This window comes from Gasterosteus aculeatus, chromosome 17 (assembly GCF_964276395.1).
Source record: "Gasterosteus aculeatus chromosome 17, fGasAcu3.hap1.1, whole genome shotgun sequence".
In the NCBI taxonomy this organism is placed as follows: Eukaryota; Metazoa; Chordata; class Actinopteri; order Perciformes; family Gasterosteidae; genus Gasterosteus; species Gasterosteus aculeatus.
Window position 1 is genome coordinate 10,981,558 of NC_135705.1, and position 19,668 is coordinate 11,001,225.

The following is a 19,668-nucleotide window of genomic DNA, read 5'->3' on the forward strand; positions in this document are numbered from 1 at the left end:
TGGAGATTGGCACATCGCGCTGGGGACAGGACAGAAATGTTTAACAGGTGTGTGTGTGTGTGTGTAGGGATCATCTCTCTCGCCCAATTCCCCTCAGCCCCAATGATTCCAACTTGCATTCTCAGAACACACACACACACACGTGTGGGTAAACAGCTCCTCCACACTTTCATTGGCAATTACTGCTGAAGGTCACCCATCAGCCGAGGGGCTGGGTTCCAGGGAGAAAAAAAAAAGCCTGGTTCTTATGTAACCTCAGCCCAGATTTGGCAGCGGACCAGGAATCGTGCAGCGCTCAGGCAAGGAAAACTAGGACACAGCCTCAATAACTGCCACAGCTCCTTACGGTCTCACACACACACACACACACACACACACACACACACACACACACACACACACACACACACACACACACACACACACACCTGAGAGATATGCAGGGGAAACACCCTTTGAAAAGCTGAGCATTATCTTGAAACAATACAAAAATATATATATGAAACGTCCCACAATATTTTATTGAGAGGTCACTAATCACTTTTATTTATGTTCACTATTTTTTTTATGCCTTCCATTTCTTATTGATATGCGCATGTATTTATTTTTATATTCGTCAACGGCTTACATGCACTGGGTTTAAGTTTAAAATAAAAGCAGTAAACTTGAACTGGTGTATAAATATACAGCAAATATGTTCCAGGTTGACTTTTGCTTGATGTGGTGCTTAAAAAGGTATGCAAATGTAGCACTGGCGGTTTGCCCGGACCGCACGTGACTCACCTTGGAAGCTGGAATAACAACTCTGTTGAGCAACGTGCAGTCAGCCACAGCACACATCTCCCTATCGCCCTCTGTCTCTCTAGCCCCCCTCCTCTTTCTCACCACTTTCAGTGGATCTGCACACCAGTGTATTGCAGGAATCAACCGCCCACTATTTGTCACCAGCTGTGCACAGAGCATCCCCCACCTACAACACACAGCCACAGCAGCTGCTACAGGACTGATGAAGAACAACAACAACTAGGAGGTACACAAAAAGCAGCTGAGGGAAACAAGAGCACAAGTAGAAGAAAAGGAGAAACAACCTTAGGCATATCCATCTCATCATCAAAGGCCCTGAGCTGAAAGAGAACACAGGGTTTGCAGGGTTAGATAACAACACAGGCAGAAGGAGGCTAAAGCAGCGGTCATGACTTGTAAGTCAAATGTTATAATTGTGGATATTTACCACAGTGAGCAGAATTAGTGAGGTGTCATACAGTGGTGGGTGCAGTGAGTAAGTAACCGTTCCTGCCCTACTGACTACAGAGGTGACTGACAGGAAGAACAAGCCAATTCCCTTCAAAATCCCTTCACTGGGGACGCAAAAAAAATACAACTACACCTACATGGATCCATAATCTGATGCTCCAGCATCAAAATCCCACCCAACAAAAAATTAAACCGGAAATATATTTCCTACTACTGTATGTATGCATTTTATTTGACACAATATACAGTCAATGTACAGTTATACAGTGCACATGAGGTAAATCACCTCACCATGTCCACACTTCCCCCTACCTTCTCTCCATAACCACGGTCTTTTGTCATCATCTCTCGTAGCGTTTGCAGAACTTTGATGCACAGTCTCTCCTCATTTTCCTCCAGCAGCTGCTTGGTATGTTTAATGAGCCTGCAGCAGGACATGACTACATGAGTCTAGTTCATAATGGAAACACCATCAATAGACCTATTTTGCTGAAGAGGATATTAACAGTACTTACTTGCATATGAAACCTCCGCTCTCACACTTCTTACGAGAGTCTGTGTTTTCGGGGAAGAGCAGCTCGGGTCGATGTAGCACGTCCACCAGAACTGATAACTCAGCCTGGACCAACGGACGCAGGCGGTCCTCAAGAGCGGACACGATATCCTGCAGTGCAGAAAAATACATGCTCTAACAACTTGAAGAATTTGACACGCACCAGTGAGCGGAAAACATCACAAAAACAGTACCTGCAATCTCTCAATGATGTTCCTGTAGTCCCGGGAAGCAGTCACCACAGAATCCCTGCGGGCAGCATTGCGAGCAGAGAGTCTCCAGCTCATGGCTGTCTTCTGGACAATGTTGTTGGATTTTACAAACAAGTTGTTCACCTGGTTGTCCAGGTCCACAGGGATGGCTATCGCTCTGCCTTTGGCTGGCGGGTACAAACAGATAGGTACACAATTAGTGTGTCGTGATAAATCAGCTCCAGTAAGTTTTTGCTCAAAACTCTTTCTAGTAAATGTGTGAAATTCACATGAACCAAGATACAAACAAACAAATGGTTGCAACGGTGTATGATGGACCGATCTACACCGTAAAAAAAAAGGGTTCGTGAGAGAGGCGTCGACATAAGCAAGGAGGATTTTGATCTTACCAACATCAGAGAGGACCTTGATGCAGTTCTCAACAGAACCCTTCTGGACTGGGACCAACCAGTTACAATGGTAGACCCTGAACACTGCCTGCAACAGCTGCACAAACACTGGCTGCCTGGTCTGAGACCAAGAAGCAAGAAAAGCATGTAAATTACCATACAGAACTATCGGCTCTAGTCTTTCAAGAAAGAAATAGGTCCCTCGACAACATGCAAGCTATGCATCTGTCATCCACATTGCAACCAACAATCTGGGCCAGCGGCTTTGCCTTTTAATATAACAAACCCGCACCTCCCCACACAGTGATATAGATTAGTGGTGTGACAGCAGCTCGTGTAGAAAGAACCCCATGCTGACTCAGTGGAGGTTTGTTACTTGTTACAGGAGACCCTGAGCAAACTCAAAATATTTACACATTAAAAAATAAGGATATTTGCTCTCACACCGCAGAATTATCTGAAACACCAAACTGTGTTTTATTTGCTGAAATGAACAAATACCTGAAATATTTTTCCCAACAGACAGGCCTGCAGCAGAGGATACAAGCAGTGAAGACATAACACAGTTCGTATGCATCACAGAGTTCTAAATACTTTTTTAAACTGTGACAGTTTGCGTGATTGAAAAAAAGGGACACTTTGTATGCATGTTCAAAGGAAATGATTAATGAGCACAACAGGATGCCAACAACCACGACTAACTGCTCTTAACTTTGTAACGTCTGATTTGACTCCCCGGGATCATGACCAGCATTACTCTGATAAACACGAACGAATGAAAAGGACATTCATTCTCCTTCACTCGTAATTATGTTTCTGTTAAGACTTCTGAGAAACTTTGCGGAAGCACTGACTTGACGACACGGAGGCACTTAAGGTGAAAACTTTGCAGTGTCTATAATCTTAACAGACTTTTGAATAAGGGGTTTCATTCTGTTAAAATATGCATTAGGTACCCCATAGAATTATAGCTAACTGTACCTGTACATTCTTTGGGACTGACACCTGCAGCATGACAGTGTTTACAGTGAGGTTAACGGCCATCAACGTCTAGATATTAAAAGAGAAAAACGCCCCTACCCAAACCTTACTTTCTCACAAGATTATCTATTGTGAGTGATGGTCAGGATGTGGTCCTTTAAAAGTGTTTTAAGAGAATAATGACCTTTTAATAAGTTGAGGGGAGATGTCAGACATGCGGCATGACTCAGACATAATGTCTACAGGGAAGTTTTATAACAACAGTTTGACAATATCGACCTGCAATTAAATTTAACCTTTCCGCTATTGTGATCAGGCTATTTTTTCTTTTTTTCTTGATGGTTGCATACCTGCAGGCTGGTGCTCTGGTCAGAGAACGGTGAGCTGAAGAAAGTCGTTACAATACTCATGACCGTCTCCGTCACGTAGCGCTCCAGAATGATGTCTGCGTGCTTACGGTCACTTGTATTGTTGCACACCTGCAAAACATTTAAAAGTACATCATTGATTTCATAAAATTGATTTAACAATTGTGATTTCTTAAGTAAGGTAAAAATGATGTCGCTTACTCTACAAATGTCCACCAGGAAGTTCTCAAAGAGCTTCCACATGTGGTTAGAGGTGTAGATCTCCTTCATTTCCACCTCGGTGTCTACATAGCAGTGGTTCAGGAAGTTGATATAGGCGATCTTTACCTGAGAGAATCGGATAAACGTTAATACAATTTTCCATTGGTTGCAGAATTATTTAAATTGTGAAATACAGATGCACTGGGACTTTTTTGTGACACTCTGCTTTGTAACTTGCTTGTTGCTGTTGGCAAAGTCTCAGCACGACTCAATCTCACCTCAGGGATGCAGTCCTCATGGGTCACCACCCGCACAATGTCATCAAGTGGTAACAGGCTGTTACACTTGATCTCTGTGTAGACGTTCTTTCCCTCGGTACAAACAGCCAACAGCTCCACCAGGTGTATGTGGTACATCAGAGGACTGTTTTCATCCATGCGGTCCCGCTCTGAGCGCATCATCTGGACCAGAGTCTGGAAGGACGCCCGGTCATTATAGAAGACCAGAACATCTTCTCCAGCATTTACCAACTGCAGGAAGAAAACAACATTGAAGGGGACATCAGTATATCAGGAGAAAGAGCAGCAGCATTGTTAAAACATTAAAAAGAGGATTAACAGGGCGTGACCTCTGCCATGACGATGTCCTGACACTTTTTGATGAATTTATTCTCTGCTTTGACAATAGTCTGAAGGAACTTGAGGTACTGCACATTGCGGCCGTGTGTTTCAATGCAGTGGACAAAATGCTGAACCACACGCTCATTGATCTCACTGCACAGCTGGAAGTTGTTCATGAAGATATGCTGCATGGTGATGGCCTCTAAAATCTGAACAGAAGGAGAAAAAAAGAGCAGAGCATTAGAACACAAGAACATTGCTTAAATAGCAATGTGTGCATATCGAGTCGTGCTTGTTAGGACCGCTAACCCCCGGGTTGAGGAAAAGATTGATGTGCTTGTGCAGCAGGGCTTGGTTCTGCTGGTTTCCCGCACAGAAATTCTGTAGAAACTGATGGGCCAGCTTCATTATATCCTGCATTCGCAAATCTTCACCCTGGAGGGGAAATGGTTGATTTAGTTATGGTTTGTTCGCTTAAACGCACACCCAAAATGAACGCCACTGAAAGGGATGATTAATACCTTTTCGTAGGGGATCTGTAGGAGCTCAAGGACGACAGCATGCGCCCCCATGTTCCTTAGCAGCCTCTGCTGCTGTGTCTTGCTCTTCCTACCTGACAAACCTTCTTGGACACACAGCCGGCTGAGCCGCAGCAGGATCTGATAAAGGCAGAGAGAAAATGGCAGAGCTGTATGGAAAAAGACACGACATTGGCAACAAAAGGCAGATGCAAAAGAGCTTGTCACCCCGACTTATAGGTGAGATCGTTACCTCCTTCACCACCCTGTAGTTGTAACTGCTGGTGCTTTCTGCTTTCTTTGGTTTGTCTGTGCCCCCTGAATTGCCCTACAAGGTACGCCGGAGACAAAGCATGAGAGAAAATGGTCTTCGGTAAAGGTAGTGTTAGAGGCAGACGCCTTTTAGGCGTCAGCGTGTGGTTCTTTTGGTGTAAAATATAATGCACCTTTTTATGGTCTGGCTCAGTGGAGAGCCCCTCGCCCCCATCCATGCCCTCGTCTGGCCCCTGCCTCTTGTACACCCAGAGCTCAGACTTCTCTACAATAGAGCGCAGCTGGTCCAGGTCAGACTTTATCTGCTTGTAATTTTCCACATCTTGGCTGGTGACCAGCAGCTGGACCTGTAAAAACATGCATGATAAAAGTTAAAGAACAGAGCAGAGAAAGGGTAGACGATACCGATTCCACATGCACTTTTGTTTGTATTTATTCGTTCATAGGCAAATAATAATACGTGCAACACATTTTAGTTTATTCTGTGGTTTTGCTGTAGCTGAAAGCTGCATACCTGCTTAAAAGCTTGCAAGACCTCCTGCCTTTGGCTGAAATGCTTGAAGAGCAAGTGGAGGGCTCTGGACACCAGAGGAGGATAGTCATGCATGGTCAAGTGGAGAAGGACCCTCAAGAAGGTACGGCCACCATGATCGTCCAGGTCCAGTGGGGTGTTCTCTTCACTAGACATACACAGAGCGCTAAGTTGAACGCATCCTCCTTGTATTTTGTGACTTTTCATTTATGGAAACTGGGATTACCTTCCACCAAATATCCCCTCTGCTTGCTCTTCTATGTTCTCAAAATCCAAAGCCCCTGGAATGAAAAGAAAAAGATATCTGTAATCAACAAAGTCTATTTCATCGTAATATACAGCCTTCGTTACCCTGACCTGGCATGTTGTTGGGTCCTTCCACTGACCCAGTTAGAGAAAATTCACTCTGGGAGTTACTCTCATCAAACTCCCTCTTAAATATTGACAGCAGACAGGAGATCCTGTAGTCCAAGCGGACATTCAAGATGAACTGCAGGACAGGACAGAAAATGAATGAATGCAAAGTTTTTAGAGGAGAGTTCATTGTATGTCAGCAGTAATAAAACCAAGGGAAAAGTTCATTTAGGAAGCTAGAAAACACAAGTCATATAAAAAATAATCAATCAATTAAATCCATTTACATATTTGGTGATTACAGTTGACACCTAATCCATTAATAGTCACACCTGCAGGATCTCAATGATCTTCAACTTGGTATCCATAACCAATATGTCCTGTTTCTCAGGTTCAGTCTGGGTCTTGACTGTGACTCCGTTGGTGCTGGTGCTTGAATTGGTGGGTAGGAAGCCCCCTCCTCTTAGGACCACTTGGGACATCAGCTCTCCTACTCCATGAATGGACCTCATCACATTGCTGCCTGGAAACAACCACACATCCATGAGTACACAAATTCACTTCATGTCGATCAGATATTTGGTCCGACATTAACCAAACATGGAGTTCATACCGCTGCTCTCCTCTTCTTTGTCCATTTTGGTGAAAGGGAAAATTGTGCTCACATGGACACAGTCTAAAATGGCGAGCAGGATCTTGGTTAGTCTAAGCAGGTCACTGAAGTTGTAGAAGCCAAAATAAATCAGGTTTCTGGCCAGATTCACCACCTGAACACCAAAGATGGATCAGTCAAATAGGTTTGCCGGTTTAACCATCAAAACGTGACATGACTGGCATAATATATCGAGAATGTGCCAAACTGACCTCAAAGGTGAGCTTGTTCTTCTCTTTATCTGCAAAAGGGAAACTCTGGCACACGACGTCTCTCAGATAGTTCTCAACAAACTCCATAGTCTGACAAAATCGCTCCTTAATTTCATCTTTTGATGTTCCATCATTGTCATAGCTGCAATAGGGTTAAAAAAAAGTGGATAAAACTAAAACATTAAAAAAAAACACATCTACAATGAACAATCCATGACATTTGTTTTACTCACTCATCAATGGCAATCTCTGAGGGGATTTCAGACCAGAGTCGAGCGTATTTGACGGGCGTAACCTGCTCCTGAGGATCACGATCTACATGCATGTGCAGCATCATGCGGCAGAAGGAGGCACGCAGGTCATAGGGCAGATCTTCATCTGACATGCATCGCAAGATCAGGTCCACGTCCAGCTGGCCAGAGATCTTGTTGATTGCCAGGTACTGGCGGTCCAAACACATCCTGGCAAACAGGTTCAGCTGGTACCTATTAAAGCACAAACACACTGGAACGTCATTACTTACATTTGAAGCAGCAAAAGGCTTTTTGGTCTTTATGTTTGTTGCCAGATGACTTGTTTTGCGTTCACAAAAACACCATCACAACTTTGCTGCATCTGCCCCCCGCTCAACGTCAAGTAACTACCAGTAACTACCTGTAATAGCTGATCACCTCCTGGTCCTCCTTCTGGCCCTCCTTGGCATCCTGAGCCAACTCTCTAATGCTTTTGCTCCGGATCTCTTTAATGCTGTCTTTCCAAAACAACCAAACCTCCTCCTCATCCTCCTCGGACTCCACAGAGTTCTCCCCGAGCGGCGCCCCCTCGATCTCAAACCTTGACAGTACGAGTCTGCAGGGAAAACAAGATTCTTATTTCTTCAAATGCTGATATAAAAAAATAAAACCTTTTTGACAATGTTAAAATGAAAACCATGATTAGGCTACAATGACTGAATTATTTTCATCATCAGCAGCAGCAGCTGTGCCAAAAATTATGCTATAGAGATGATTCAGCGCATTAATATATTAAAGGGAAATTGGAGCATGTTGGCATCAGGAGGAGAATAGACGGATGGTGGAGGGAGGGGGGGTCTACTCACTTAGTCTCTATGAGGATGTCTGCGTTGGTTGGATCCAGCACTGCGTTACAGATGAGCTCCTGTGTCACAGGGATGGACTTATTCATTGACACACACAAGTCTGACAGGTAGTCCAGGAACCTGGACACACAAACACACACACACACACACACACACACAGACACACAGAGACGCACAAGAAATACAAAATTCAATCATGACATAAAAAAAAACTCAGGGTCACCTCTAAGTATACAGTATACATACACATAGATATACATTTCCACATATAAGTTGTAAACTAAACATAACATTGACTCCCCAATTTAGCAAGTTGTTTGTATTCATACAGAGAGGCGCAGACAGACCTGGGCTCGCGGTTCTTACGGACCAGGCTAACAAATGTGTCGATCTCTGCGGCAGTGATGTGCTTCTCCAGCAGCTTGCGGTTGTTATGGAGCAGAGCTGTGATCGTGTCCTCAGCCAAGACATCATAGCCAATCTGTTTCTGCATGAAGCGAAACTGTTTGGCGATATACTCCTGCAGACAGACAAGCAGTTTGACCTTAACAAACCTAAACAAGATGGCACAAACTCACTGTGAAAAGGACATTATTAATTTAGCCGCTTCATCCTTGTTTCTTTACATACTCTATTGGGACTAAGAGGCATAATGTTATTTGTATCCATTACTTATATTGACTGGTCATTTTGGTCCTTGTTCGGCAAAACCGAGCAGAGCAAAAAACAGGCTGCCTCCTACTTAAACATAATTAAATGAAACCCGTCTAATAATTTCAATGTAATGTGTTTAAGAGATTTTTTGTGGGAAATGGGCATGTTGGATTTCACATTAATTAGCATTTGTTATAGCATGTGCCTGACTCACTGTGTGGCTCTGTGTATTAGCAGATGATTTGATTAAGAGCTGAGCAGAATGCACGGGGACATGGGGGGGGGGGTCAGTTATCCCTCTCTAACACGTGTCAAACTCACGACCCGCGGGCCAAATCCGCCGTCGGCTGTCCATGCAATACCCCCCACCCCCCTGTAAGTCTGCGCCACCCCCACCTCCCCCGTTGGCCATTGCATTGTCCACGCCCTGCACCCCTCCCTAGGATTGTAATGGTCTGGCCCGCTTTTCATTAAAGTATCTGGCCCGAACCTGAAATGAGTTTGACACCCCTGCTGCATAATATCAGGGCTCCCACGGAGACAGAGGCCTCTTTCACTTGCTATTAAACTTAATCCAGAGATTAGATTGGAAAGCACCTTTGCACAAACTCCAGCAGCACGTCAGCCATGTCGTACTGTGCCGGTGCCCCTCAACAGGCCGCCGGGCCTGATAAACCGTACCTGGTTCTTGCGGTAGTCCTGCTGAGAGTGACGCAAAACGCGGTAACAAAGGCGGCAGATGTGTCTGAAGGGGGCGTGCCGCTGGTCGGCCAGCTCCTCCAGCTGCAGCATGGGCCCGTCGCCACTGTCTGTGAATGGAGCCTGCAGCAGCTTGAAGATCTGTGTACGAGGAGAACGTTGTCACAATACAATACTGAAAGGAAAAAGAACACGGATAAAGATGTGGTCGGCAGGCGAACTGTTCCCCTGTGAGTCATTTTCACGAGTTTAAGTTATGTGGAGTTCAGTGAGGTTTAAACCCGTTCACTGGATTACCTGTTTGAGAATATTCTGTTCTCTCATGAGTTTCTGTCGTTCTCGGTTAGGTTTGTTGACCATGATTTCTAGAACATCCTGTCCGTTGTTAGGGATATCCACCACAAAGAACACCAAATCCTCCAGTAGCTTGGTGACAGCTCTGATTGGACATGCAAAAGAGAGAGAGACAAAGCGATACCACGATATCCTCTTTCCCGATAGAATATGACAATCTGGCACTGATAAGCAATTTCTACCTCCTCTCATTCTGTGTGATGGTTCCTTTTTCCAGCTTTCCAGCGATGGAGGCTAGCACTTTACTGGCATCGTTGGCAAAGTCAAGGTCTCTGACTTCAGCCGGGGAGACGGGCACAATGGCAAAGGCCTCTTTGTCCTCCTTTAGTGCCGATGTGCCGATCTTCAATTACAAAAAGAAATCAACAACTTCGTCATCCATCAATAGGAAATATTTTCTTCTCCAGAAAAAGACTTCTCCAGGTCCTTTTGATGGTCCCTTATGGAATACTCCAATAGTACATTTACTTCTTAGTATTTACTGTGCTAAGAAAAAGGTATCCGGAATAATCAATATCAATATTTTACTTCTGAAAGACTCCCATAACTTCACAGCAGGCAAGAACAGGTCACCGGGGACAGAATTTCTCCTCAGCATTTGTGCCAACAATTTACTTAATATACTGTTACATATTAATGCGAATGAACCGTCACTTACGCGCAGCATGACTGGCTTTTCCTCCTCCTTGTCAATTGGTTGGTTGGTGCTGTGAACCCACGTGTTTGTGCACAGGTGCCTGAGGCGCACATAGGAGCTCCTGAAAAATAATTTTCATGTTGCGGATTTACGATAAATGATGGATGTTTGGAGCTACAAACATTAACAAATTTGTAAATGTACAATATAAAGCAAATATATTGCTTGTAACCTCGTTTGAAAAATAAATTAAATGTGCTGCCAAAGTGCCCTTTTGGATGCCTTCATGAAAATTATAATAAAGTGCTCTTTATTTGGCTAAATAAGCAAGAAAACATGAGTTGCCCTTCACCAGGAAGCAGTGCACTAATGGACACCATTTAAATCTGTATTATTTTACTCTGTACAAATCATAAACATGTTAGAAAACAGGGACATACACATAGCGGAAAACTGGGTCAGGCTCATTAACTTTTCGTGTTTATCTTTGATTAAAGAGACCAGACATTTCCAGCTTTCCTTGGTTATAATGGAATTTGTTTGTGCTGTGAATAGTCTTGGGAGTATAGCACAAGTTCATTACTGGAGAACGAGAAGAACTAGATTGATGGAGCAGTCCATCAAGGTTCATGAGGAATATATACTGCTCTGTTGTGTTCCAACAGGAGAGGAAAATCTCTTTGGCTTGAATTAGAATCTTATTTTTATTTATATTTTTTTTGTCCTTAAAAATACTGAATCAATAAATCAACAAATTTCTGTTAAATATCTTCAGATTATGATGAGACCAGAAAATCGTCAATGATCAACTGACATTTTAAAGTGTTTTGGATTATGAACGGTAACAGGTAACGCCTCTTCAGCAGTCAGATATACAAGAGACTTTTACAGTGCATCCGGAAAGTATTCACAGCGCTTCACTTTTTCTACAATTTGTTATGTTACACTCTTATTCCAAAATGGATTAAATTCATTATTTTCCTCAACATTCTACACACAACAAACCATAATGACAAAGTGAAAACTGTTTTTTGCAAATTTTTGCAAATCTGTTAAAAATAAAGAACATGTACATAAGTATTCACAGCCTTTGCCATGACACTCAAAATTTAGCTCAAGTGCATCCTGTTTCCACTGATCATCCTTGAGATGTTTCTACAACTTGTTGGAGTCCATCTGTGCTAAATTCAGTTGATTGGACATGATTGAGAAAGGCACACACCTGTCTATATAAGGTACCACAGTTGGCAGTGCATATCAGAGCATAAACCAAGCCATGGGGTCCAAGGAATTATCTGTAGACCTCCGAGACAGAATTGTATCGAGGCACAGATCTGGCGAAGGGTACAGAAAGATTTCTGCAGCATTGAGAGTCCCAATGAGCTCGGTGGCCTCCATCATCCGGAAATGGAAGAGGTTTGGAACCACCAGGACTCTTCCTAGAGTTGGTCGCCCAGCCAGACTGAGCGATCGGGGGAGAAGGGCCTTAGTCAGGGAGGTGACCAGGAACCCGATGGTCACTCTGACAGAGCTCCAGCGTTGTTCTATGAAGAGAGGAGAACCTTCCAGAAGGACAACCATCTCTGCAGCACTCCACAAATCAGGCCTGTTGGGTAGAGTGGCCAGACGGAAGCCACTCCTCAGTAAAAAGCACATGACAGCCCGCCTGGAGTTCACAAAAAAGCACCTGAAGGACTCCATGAGAAACAAAATTCTCTGGTGTGATGAAATAAAGATTTAACTCTTTGGCCTGAATGCCCAGCGTCATGTCTGGAGGAAACCAGGCACTGTTCATCACCTGGCCAATACCATCCCTACAGCGAAGCACACAGCCAAGATAACAAAGGAGTGGCTTCAGCACACCTCTGTGAATGTCCTTGAATGGCCGAGCCAGAGCCCTGACTTGAACCCGATTGAACATCTCTGGAGAGATCTGAAAATGGCTGTGCACCGACGCTCCCCATTCAACCTGATGGAACTTGAGAGGTTCTGCAAAGAAGAATGGGAGAAACTGCCCAGAAATAGGTGTGCCACGCTTGTGGAATCACACCCAAGAAGACTTGAGGCTGTAATTGCTGCCAAAGGTGCTTCAACAAAGTAATGCGCAAAGGCTGTGAATACACATGTGATGTTTTTGTTATTTTATTTTTAACAGATTTGCAAAAATATGCAAAGAACAGTTTTCACTTTGTCATTATGGGTTGTTGTGTGTAGAATGTTGAGGAAAATAATGAATTTAATCCATTTTGGAATAAGGCTGTAACATAACAAAATGTGAAAAAAGTGAAGCGCTGTGAATACTTTCCGGCTGCACTGTATGTCATGTTTAAACAAACGTTCAAACAAATGATAACTATAATTTAATTATCTGTCACTGTGCAAAATAATTCTGCACACATAATAAGATTAATAAATCTACTTAATCTATAATGTGTGTTTTCTTGTCAGTGACACCACAACACTTTCATGCTACGGCATTCCTACCTGGGTACCAGTGAGTCTCCTCCTCTTAATGTCGTAGGGTCAAGCTCAAATATGGAAGAGATGTCGTTCCCATCAGGTACAGACACAAGTGTGTACATGACTTTGTCCTGGACATTTCTCAAACGGGCTCTTAAGGCTTCCTGCTCCGAGTCCAGCTGCAGGTGAAAGTTAAAACAGACGCCGTCAAACCTCACATACAATTTTAGTTTCAGCAACTAAGATTATCCGTCACATTTGTGTCCAGATAAGATTTTACAGTTACAGGGTTAACTAGAGTATAGCTGACCTATATTCAGTAACCTTATAGGGAAATTAAATGCAGTGGAAAAATTCAGAATTTCCCAAAATACCTAAATGACATCATCAAAATCAGCCTGAACATGAACTCTATTTCCTTCTTGTTTTGCCTAATTTAGTCCTGTATTTTTTGGCTGAACTACAATGAACAAAAGTCATCAGAACAAAAAGGCGGACTATTTTATTTTGCCTAATATCTCTAGTTCATACTTCAGATGCTTCGGCTATATTTTGAATTTGTCCTTGAAGCAAGGCAATGAACTCAGGAGCAGAGTGTCACTGCCTGCTCAGCAGATGTGGACAGGCTCAGGTTGACGAAGTGCAAACTCAGTGAGCCATGGCACACAACTGGAACACAAGTAAGATGCATTCACAGTGAAAGGCTTCCATCTGCTGGTGACTGACGAGTAATTCCGCCTCATGCTGCAAAAATCATTTTCGGCCATCAACAGTTGGAAATTCTACTAGCTATATAGCGCTCATATTTCACAGAGCATTTACCCTCTTCGCCTACAGAACAATCAAAGACGTTTTTTTTAGGTTTAAGCTTGGTGAGTTTCACCAGTGAGTAAATGCTTTGTAAAGAATACAGGGAGGCCGGATGGAGGGCGTCCAGATGTTCCGTGTAATATGCCAACCAATCAGAAACAAATATTGTCTCGCTCAGCTCATTATAGTTAAATGCTACATTACATTACAGTTAAGATGGGTAACCACGAGACAATAAAGGACAAACTTGACATACAAATGTTGCTCACTATAAAGTCTTTCAAAATGGGCCACTCACTGAGGAGCGGGACTCCAGGCACTCCTCTTCGTAATCTGGATTCACCTGCAAAAATACAAAGGGGTTCCCCAATCGGAGTATTTTTGTTAATTTAAATATTGTTTTATGTAATATTAACATAGCTTAAATTAGTGGCTTCTTTACGATGACTTTTTATATAAATACAACACCAATTGCAATAGAAATCCAAAAATATAATCAAAATATATTGACAATATTTTCTCACAGTGACCCTGTTCTAATCACAGCGACCCAATATCTGTATCTGCTCCACTGACCTCTGCAGCCAGGTAGTGACCAGTGGCCAGGTGTTTGAATCGGAACAGGCTGTTCCAGTAGCCCGCCCCCCCACGACATGGATCATGCTGCACAACCTGATACCAGAGCAAACAGCAGTAAGATCGTACACTCATGAATAGGGTGCAGTTTATAACAGGTGCCGTGGACTTAATTAGCTGGGGACAAACATATTAATGTCTTCCCTACTGGAAAAGAAGAAAATTTAGCAAGGCTTACTTTATGTTTACTGAGGACTAGACTTTTAGTTCATTAAAACCCAATGCTCTTTAGTTTATGGCAAAATCAACCAAAGCAGCTCTGAAAATATTCTTCCTCACCTCTATCTCCCAAAGGGCTTTGCTGCTGGTTGCAGAGGTAGCGGACTGCCGTCCAGTAGTGCGAAGGAAAACATATTGTTTTTTTCTGTGATCATCACAGGTGAGGAATTTCTCCTGCTCTGCATGAAATAACCGTACCACGTCGCCCTGGAGAAAGGGAGAACATTTAGCCCAAAATAATCTGCTTAAAAAAAATCAAACAATTACTCTGAATATGTAACAGAGGATGTGTGCCAATAACAGGTTTCAATACCGACAAGATAAATAAATAAATAATAGAAAACCCAGAAGCTATAGTGATTCTTATTCACTAAATAATTGAAATTTGTGGACCTCATTAGATCAATGTGGGCTCACACCAACTTTATTACTTCAAATATGTTCCAGGAGCGCCACAATTTAATTTATTCAAAATGTTATTTTTTATGTTAAAGCTCCTTATGTAGTGTTGTTGAATAACCCACACAGTACATAAATAAAACTGAACTGAAAACACCCACTTAGACAACATTGTACAACACCTCTTCTATGGCAGTGTGGAGTTTTAGAAATGTTTGAAAGAAACAACTGAACCCTGTTAGCATTATATTTGCCCTTGTTTTCCCCCATTACATTTAATCATATGTGTATTGTCTTTTGTATTATATAGAAACATAAAAAGGATATTTTTAGTTTTCCTTATAGCTACAAACCCCTTTTAGGTTGATCTCTCGATTGTCGCTCCATTTCATGAACAAGACAATCTTCCAGCTGGTGTTACAGTTGACAGAGTTCACCTGAAAACAAACAATCGGAGCTTGAGGTGACTGCAGGTTTAATCCCTCTGGGAGCCTTGCTGCACACAACAACCCTGCCAAGATTAAAGAAGGACTTGCTGAGACAAAATCATCGATGACTTTTATTCAAGAGCGTTGCCTAAAAAAATAAAATAAAGATTACAAACAAAATATATCTACCTTTTCTTTACATGTGCCAATGTCAAGGCAGCAGAAAAAAATAGTTTATGTTGTTAGTAGCTGAGAGCAGCTTAGTTGTATGACAGAGAAACAGGACAGCCTTCCATGCAGATTTTAACTGGGATAAATTTGGAGGGCAGTAAAACAATGCTGTAGTCTCTCACATCCGACAGCGGTGAAGAGAAAAAGAGCTATAATTAGTTTCCAATACTCCCCCAGAAACATCTGAGGAGTGAAAATGAGTCTCATCCGCTCAGCCAAACCTCGTTGCATCCTGGGTTATCCACCAGCTGGTGTGTGCTGGCATGCAGCGGCTGACCAGCATTCACCGGGTTAAGGACCACCTTGTCCCCGATAACCACCTGCAATCGAACGCCAAAATAGATCAAATTAAAAACAAACAGGTCAATGTTAATAAGGAACAGAGGTCAAGTTATTTAAGAAGTGTAAAACAACCAGGACCACGATGGTTGATCAAAACAAGGTGTCAGAATGCACATTGTGAAACAACTTTTATATATTAAAATAATATAAATATATTGAATTAGTATTCTATTTGAGAATAATGTACACTCTTACCATGAGTAAGGTGCAAGTACTCAGCATTGACTTCTCTCTTTGAGTCTCTCTTTGCAGGATACGGTCTTTTAGTTTCTAGTCAAGCTTAGGACTTATGCCATGACTAACTTGAGAGGGGTTTAGCAGAGAAGCCAAATGTTGGATGTGGGTCGTTTTGTCTTTAGGCCCACTACTTCCTGCTTGATGAAAGACCAGTTGGTGCCAACGAAAGCTTTCTGATTAGGCAAACATCAATTGGGTGCTGGCAAAGGTCCATGAAGGGATATATGTGAGAATTAGATGCCTCCCATTGAGGCTTAAGTAGAGACGACTCGTGTTATTCTGCAGTCTTAACCACGTAACACTCATTTACTGCTGTATATGTAAATTAGCAACTGCTTTTAAAGAGAGAAGTGGCCTACTGCTACTTCAATTAAAATGTAAACATTTAAAAATGTAAAATACGCATCGTCCCAGGCCGGATTCAGTCTTTCTCTTTGCCTGACGTTGATGACACACTGCATAGTGATTCAGGACTCCCATAGACGTGTGCATGACGACTCACGCTGTCCCCGATGGAGCGTAGCTTGTAGAACGGCTGGATGTAGAACCAGGAACCCTCGTTTCCAGCAGTGTCCAACATCACCCTCATGGCGTTCTTCTCCAGCAGCGCAGGCAAACGCTTGTTTACCGTCAGGTATTTGTTGCTCTTCAGGTGGAGGAGCTGAGCCGAACAATCAAGATACAACATGAGAAACGACAACAAACATCCAGAAATGTGAGTGAAGCAGTAAGAGCTCCTTAAAGTGTAATGACTGGGAGGAAGCAGCTTGCATTTAGGGCTTTCCTAGAAATGGTTCTGAAACTGTCTGACAATTTAATACGGAGGCCTCCATTTGACCCACAAGATTAGACAAGACTATCAGCAAGAATACTTCATGCTTATTATCGGAAGCACCGGGTCAGATTTGACGCAAAAATCATGCACATTCTTCCGAAACTCCTTCAGCCAAGTCTAAAACGCAGCCTCCTGCAGCGACGAACTCCCCATGTGTTATGCAACACAGATAGACAGTATATTTGTATTCTGCAAATTAGTGGTTTGAGTATGACTGCAGGAGGTTTTAAAAAAAATTACAATTCTGCCAGTGTAAACTAATTTTATCTGACTAAAGACCAAGAAGATGATTACAGTTCAAGAAGGAACTAACCTGAATTACATTCCCGTACTGAATAATGGATCCAAGCAGCTTTTTGTTCTCAGAGTCATTTTGCTTTTTCTCCAAGTCGGCTGCATGCTGGAAGGAAATAAGATCAAACGGTATATCATGCTAATAAAATCTCAAAACACTGTATGTTGATAACAGTTGGACACAGTGATGTGGTCACAAGCCGAAACCATATGCTTTAAGGTTTGAACTGAAAATTCTAGCCATGGAAACGCAGGAAAGATTGCAGTCTTTTCATTGGATGACTGGGTGCTTGCTTTAAATTGTGTTGCATCAAAAAAGTTCTGTAATGACAGAAAGGGTCTGGAGTGCAGAAAGATGGGAAAATAGGAGTGAAATGTCTATAGAAAAGTTCATTTAAGAGCAGGCATCAGTTATCATTATGCATATTCACTACAGTAGGATTTGTAACTTGAACTGTAATTCAAAGTGAACATTTCTACACAGTCACTGTGCAGCTTGGCATTTACTTTTGACCAAATTTACCGTTTTAATTTGAGGAGTAGACTAAAACTTGCCTTTATGTTTACCCTGTGAGGCCCGAGGACAGATCTGTGTTTGGTGTGAGAGCACAGCTCTGCAGTGTGACGGAAAGGAGACATGTTGCCACTTCATGTAGTCACTTCACTTACATGGAGCTTGTTGAGGAGCACCGTGTCCGTGTTCCCTCCAGGCTTCGCCGCCTTCCAGAACTGCTTCTGGGCAGAGTAGCGGTTCATGGGACACAGTCTGAACAGACAGTCTGGGCACAGAGATAGAAATACAGGGGAGAAAACACACGGATACAGTTAAAGAGATGGAGAAGATTTTTCTGATGTATATATTACGACACCTTAATATCTCATTTCTATACAAGTCACAGCAACGGCGTAGTTGCTAAAATAAGACTAACAGAAACAGGCTCGGTCTAATAAATGAGCCCTCTCGCACATTTCATTTGAAGACCTAATGACCCAATTGCATAAACACAATATACACACACACTCTTCTCTGTAAACATTTGCAAGTGTGTTCTTGCAGATTTTCACTATTCTCCTGAATGGAGATCAAAGGGCTTCGTCTGACTCGGAGAAGTAATGAGGGACACGAACACACAGGTTGCGTGTGTGCACCCGGCTGGGAATACAAGTATAGTATTATGTAGTTACATCCTGTGGTCAGACTGACGGCAGACAATAACCTCTGTGTGTGTGTGTGTGTGTGTGTGTGTGCGCTTTGATGTGACACAGCATAGGCTTTGGTAGGTCAAAGTGCGTAACCGCAGCAACTATGAGACAATGCGGCCGTCAGCAAGATCGTGCCGCTCATTTTCATAGACACCATAGAAACAAGATTTGCATGTGGACACAGTTCTAGAATAAAACCCTGCAGACTTCCTGTTCCTCTTTAAGCCGCACGAGTGCAACTGAAGCCCAGAGACACTTTTACTCCTGGCTGAAAGTTTAGTGTTGTGCTTACGGTCAACCAGTGCACATTAACTACATTGACAATTTTCCCCGCAGAGTTAAACGTCTGCCCATCAGCGACTCCTCCCTTTGAGAGGAAAAAAAAAAAAAAGAACAATCTATCCATCCTTCCCCCTTTCTCTCGCTGTCCTCCTGCTATAGACGAAGCAACATGACCAAATAAGGCCAGCCAAGAGAAGGGGAGTGGGACGAGAAGAGGGTGGGGACTCCCTATCTTCTCCCCTCCATATTCTATCATCCCTCCTTCTGCTTTCTGAATTCCTCCGACCATTTCACACACCACCCGCTCTCTCACAGTTAATGGTCTATATCTTGTAAATCTTCCCCCATCAGGCCCTCGTCGGATGTAGTTTACTTTTGTCTGACCTTAAGTACAGCAAGAACAACAGGGAACAGGAAGTGAAAGAGGAATGAAGAACACAGAGAAGACAGTGAAAGAATGCAGAACAGAGATAGGGCTTACAGGGCGGGGGGGAGGAAGATGAGCAGCGGACCCATTGGCTGAGTAAACGCATCCCATATATGATCATACGAACAGCTTTAACTCAAGTTACTTCACACCACAACTGGTGTACTCCAGTATGAAATCATAGCACACAATGCTCAAAAGAACATCTTTAAAAAGGGAAAGAGAACACACATCGGTAAACTAGGAGCTCTGTTTGATCAAACTCCAAAACACACAATCGCAGCTGCAAGACAAGTCGAATGT

The 19,668-nt window shown here is 42.9% G+C and overlaps 1 protein-coding gene across 4 annotated transcripts in view; it reads right to left on the bottom strand.

The window, feature by feature from the left end:
- The window catches only part of LOC120835398 (inositol 1,4,5-trisphosphate-gated calcium channel ITPR1), a 53,395-nt gene that overhangs the window by 26,189 nt on the left and 7,538 nt on the right, over positions 1 to 19,668 (bottom strand). The window contains exons 4-40 of one of the 4 annotated variants that reach the window (XM_040204297.2): positions 18,123 to 18,232; positions 17,473 to 17,559; positions 16,827 to 16,985; positions 15,967 to 16,065; positions 15,440 to 15,523; positions 14,748 to 14,894; positions 14,409 to 14,504; positions 14,131 to 14,175; positions 13,047 to 13,201; positions 10,584 to 10,683; positions 10,108 to 10,268; positions 9,869 to 10,010; positions 9,554 to 9,712; positions 8,566 to 8,738; positions 8,219 to 8,338; positions 7,774 to 7,968; positions 7,353 to 7,604; positions 7,120 to 7,261; positions 6,869 to 7,022; positions 6,588 to 6,778; positions 6,259 to 6,391; positions 6,128 to 6,182; positions 5,884 to 6,049; positions 5,543 to 5,716; positions 5,350 to 5,424; positions 5,100 to 5,237; positions 4,888 to 5,013; positions 4,587 to 4,787; positions 4,237 to 4,488; positions 3,959 to 4,084; positions 3,740 to 3,868; positions 2,910 to 2,936; positions 2,409 to 2,529; positions 2,002 to 2,186; positions 1,770 to 1,918; positions 1,567 to 1,678; positions 1,089 to 1,124 (exon numbers count right to left, since the gene is read on the bottom strand). In XM_040204297.2, coding sequence (XP_040060231.1) covers positions 1,089 to 1,124; positions 1,567 to 1,678; positions 1,770 to 1,918; positions 2,002 to 2,186; positions 2,409 to 2,529; positions 2,910 to 2,936; positions 3,740 to 3,868; positions 3,959 to 4,084; positions 4,237 to 4,488; positions 4,587 to 4,787; positions 4,888 to 5,013; positions 5,100 to 5,237; positions 5,350 to 5,424; positions 5,543 to 5,716; positions 5,884 to 6,049; positions 6,128 to 6,182; positions 6,259 to 6,391; positions 6,588 to 6,778; positions 6,869 to 7,022; positions 7,120 to 7,261; positions 7,353 to 7,604; positions 7,774 to 7,968; positions 8,219 to 8,338; positions 8,566 to 8,738; positions 9,554 to 9,712; positions 9,869 to 10,010; positions 10,108 to 10,268; positions 10,584 to 10,683; positions 13,047 to 13,201; positions 14,131 to 14,175; positions 14,409 to 14,504; positions 14,748 to 14,894; positions 15,440 to 15,523; positions 15,967 to 16,065; positions 16,827 to 16,985; positions 17,473 to 17,559; positions 18,123 to 18,232 — 4,976 coding nt within the window. Of the gene's footprint in view, positions 1 to 1,088; positions 1,125 to 1,566; positions 1,679 to 1,769; positions 1,919 to 2,001; positions 2,187 to 2,408; positions 2,530 to 2,909; positions 2,937 to 3,739; positions 3,869 to 3,958; positions 4,085 to 4,236; positions 4,489 to 4,586; positions 4,788 to 4,887; positions 5,014 to 5,099; positions 5,238 to 5,349; positions 5,425 to 5,542; positions 5,717 to 5,883; positions 6,050 to 6,127; positions 6,183 to 6,258; positions 6,392 to 6,587; positions 6,779 to 6,868; positions 7,023 to 7,119; positions 7,262 to 7,352; positions 7,605 to 7,773; positions 7,969 to 8,218; positions 8,339 to 8,565; positions 8,739 to 9,553; positions 9,713 to 9,868; positions 10,011 to 10,107; positions 10,269 to 10,583; positions 10,684 to 13,046; positions 13,202 to 14,101; positions 14,176 to 14,408; positions 14,505 to 14,747; positions 14,895 to 15,439; positions 15,524 to 15,966; positions 16,066 to 16,826; positions 16,986 to 17,472; positions 17,560 to 18,122; positions 18,233 to 19,668 lie in introns of all 4 variants that reach the window. The other 3 variants (XM_078092130.1, XM_040204298.2, XM_040204299.2) reach the window with 3 other exon arrangements.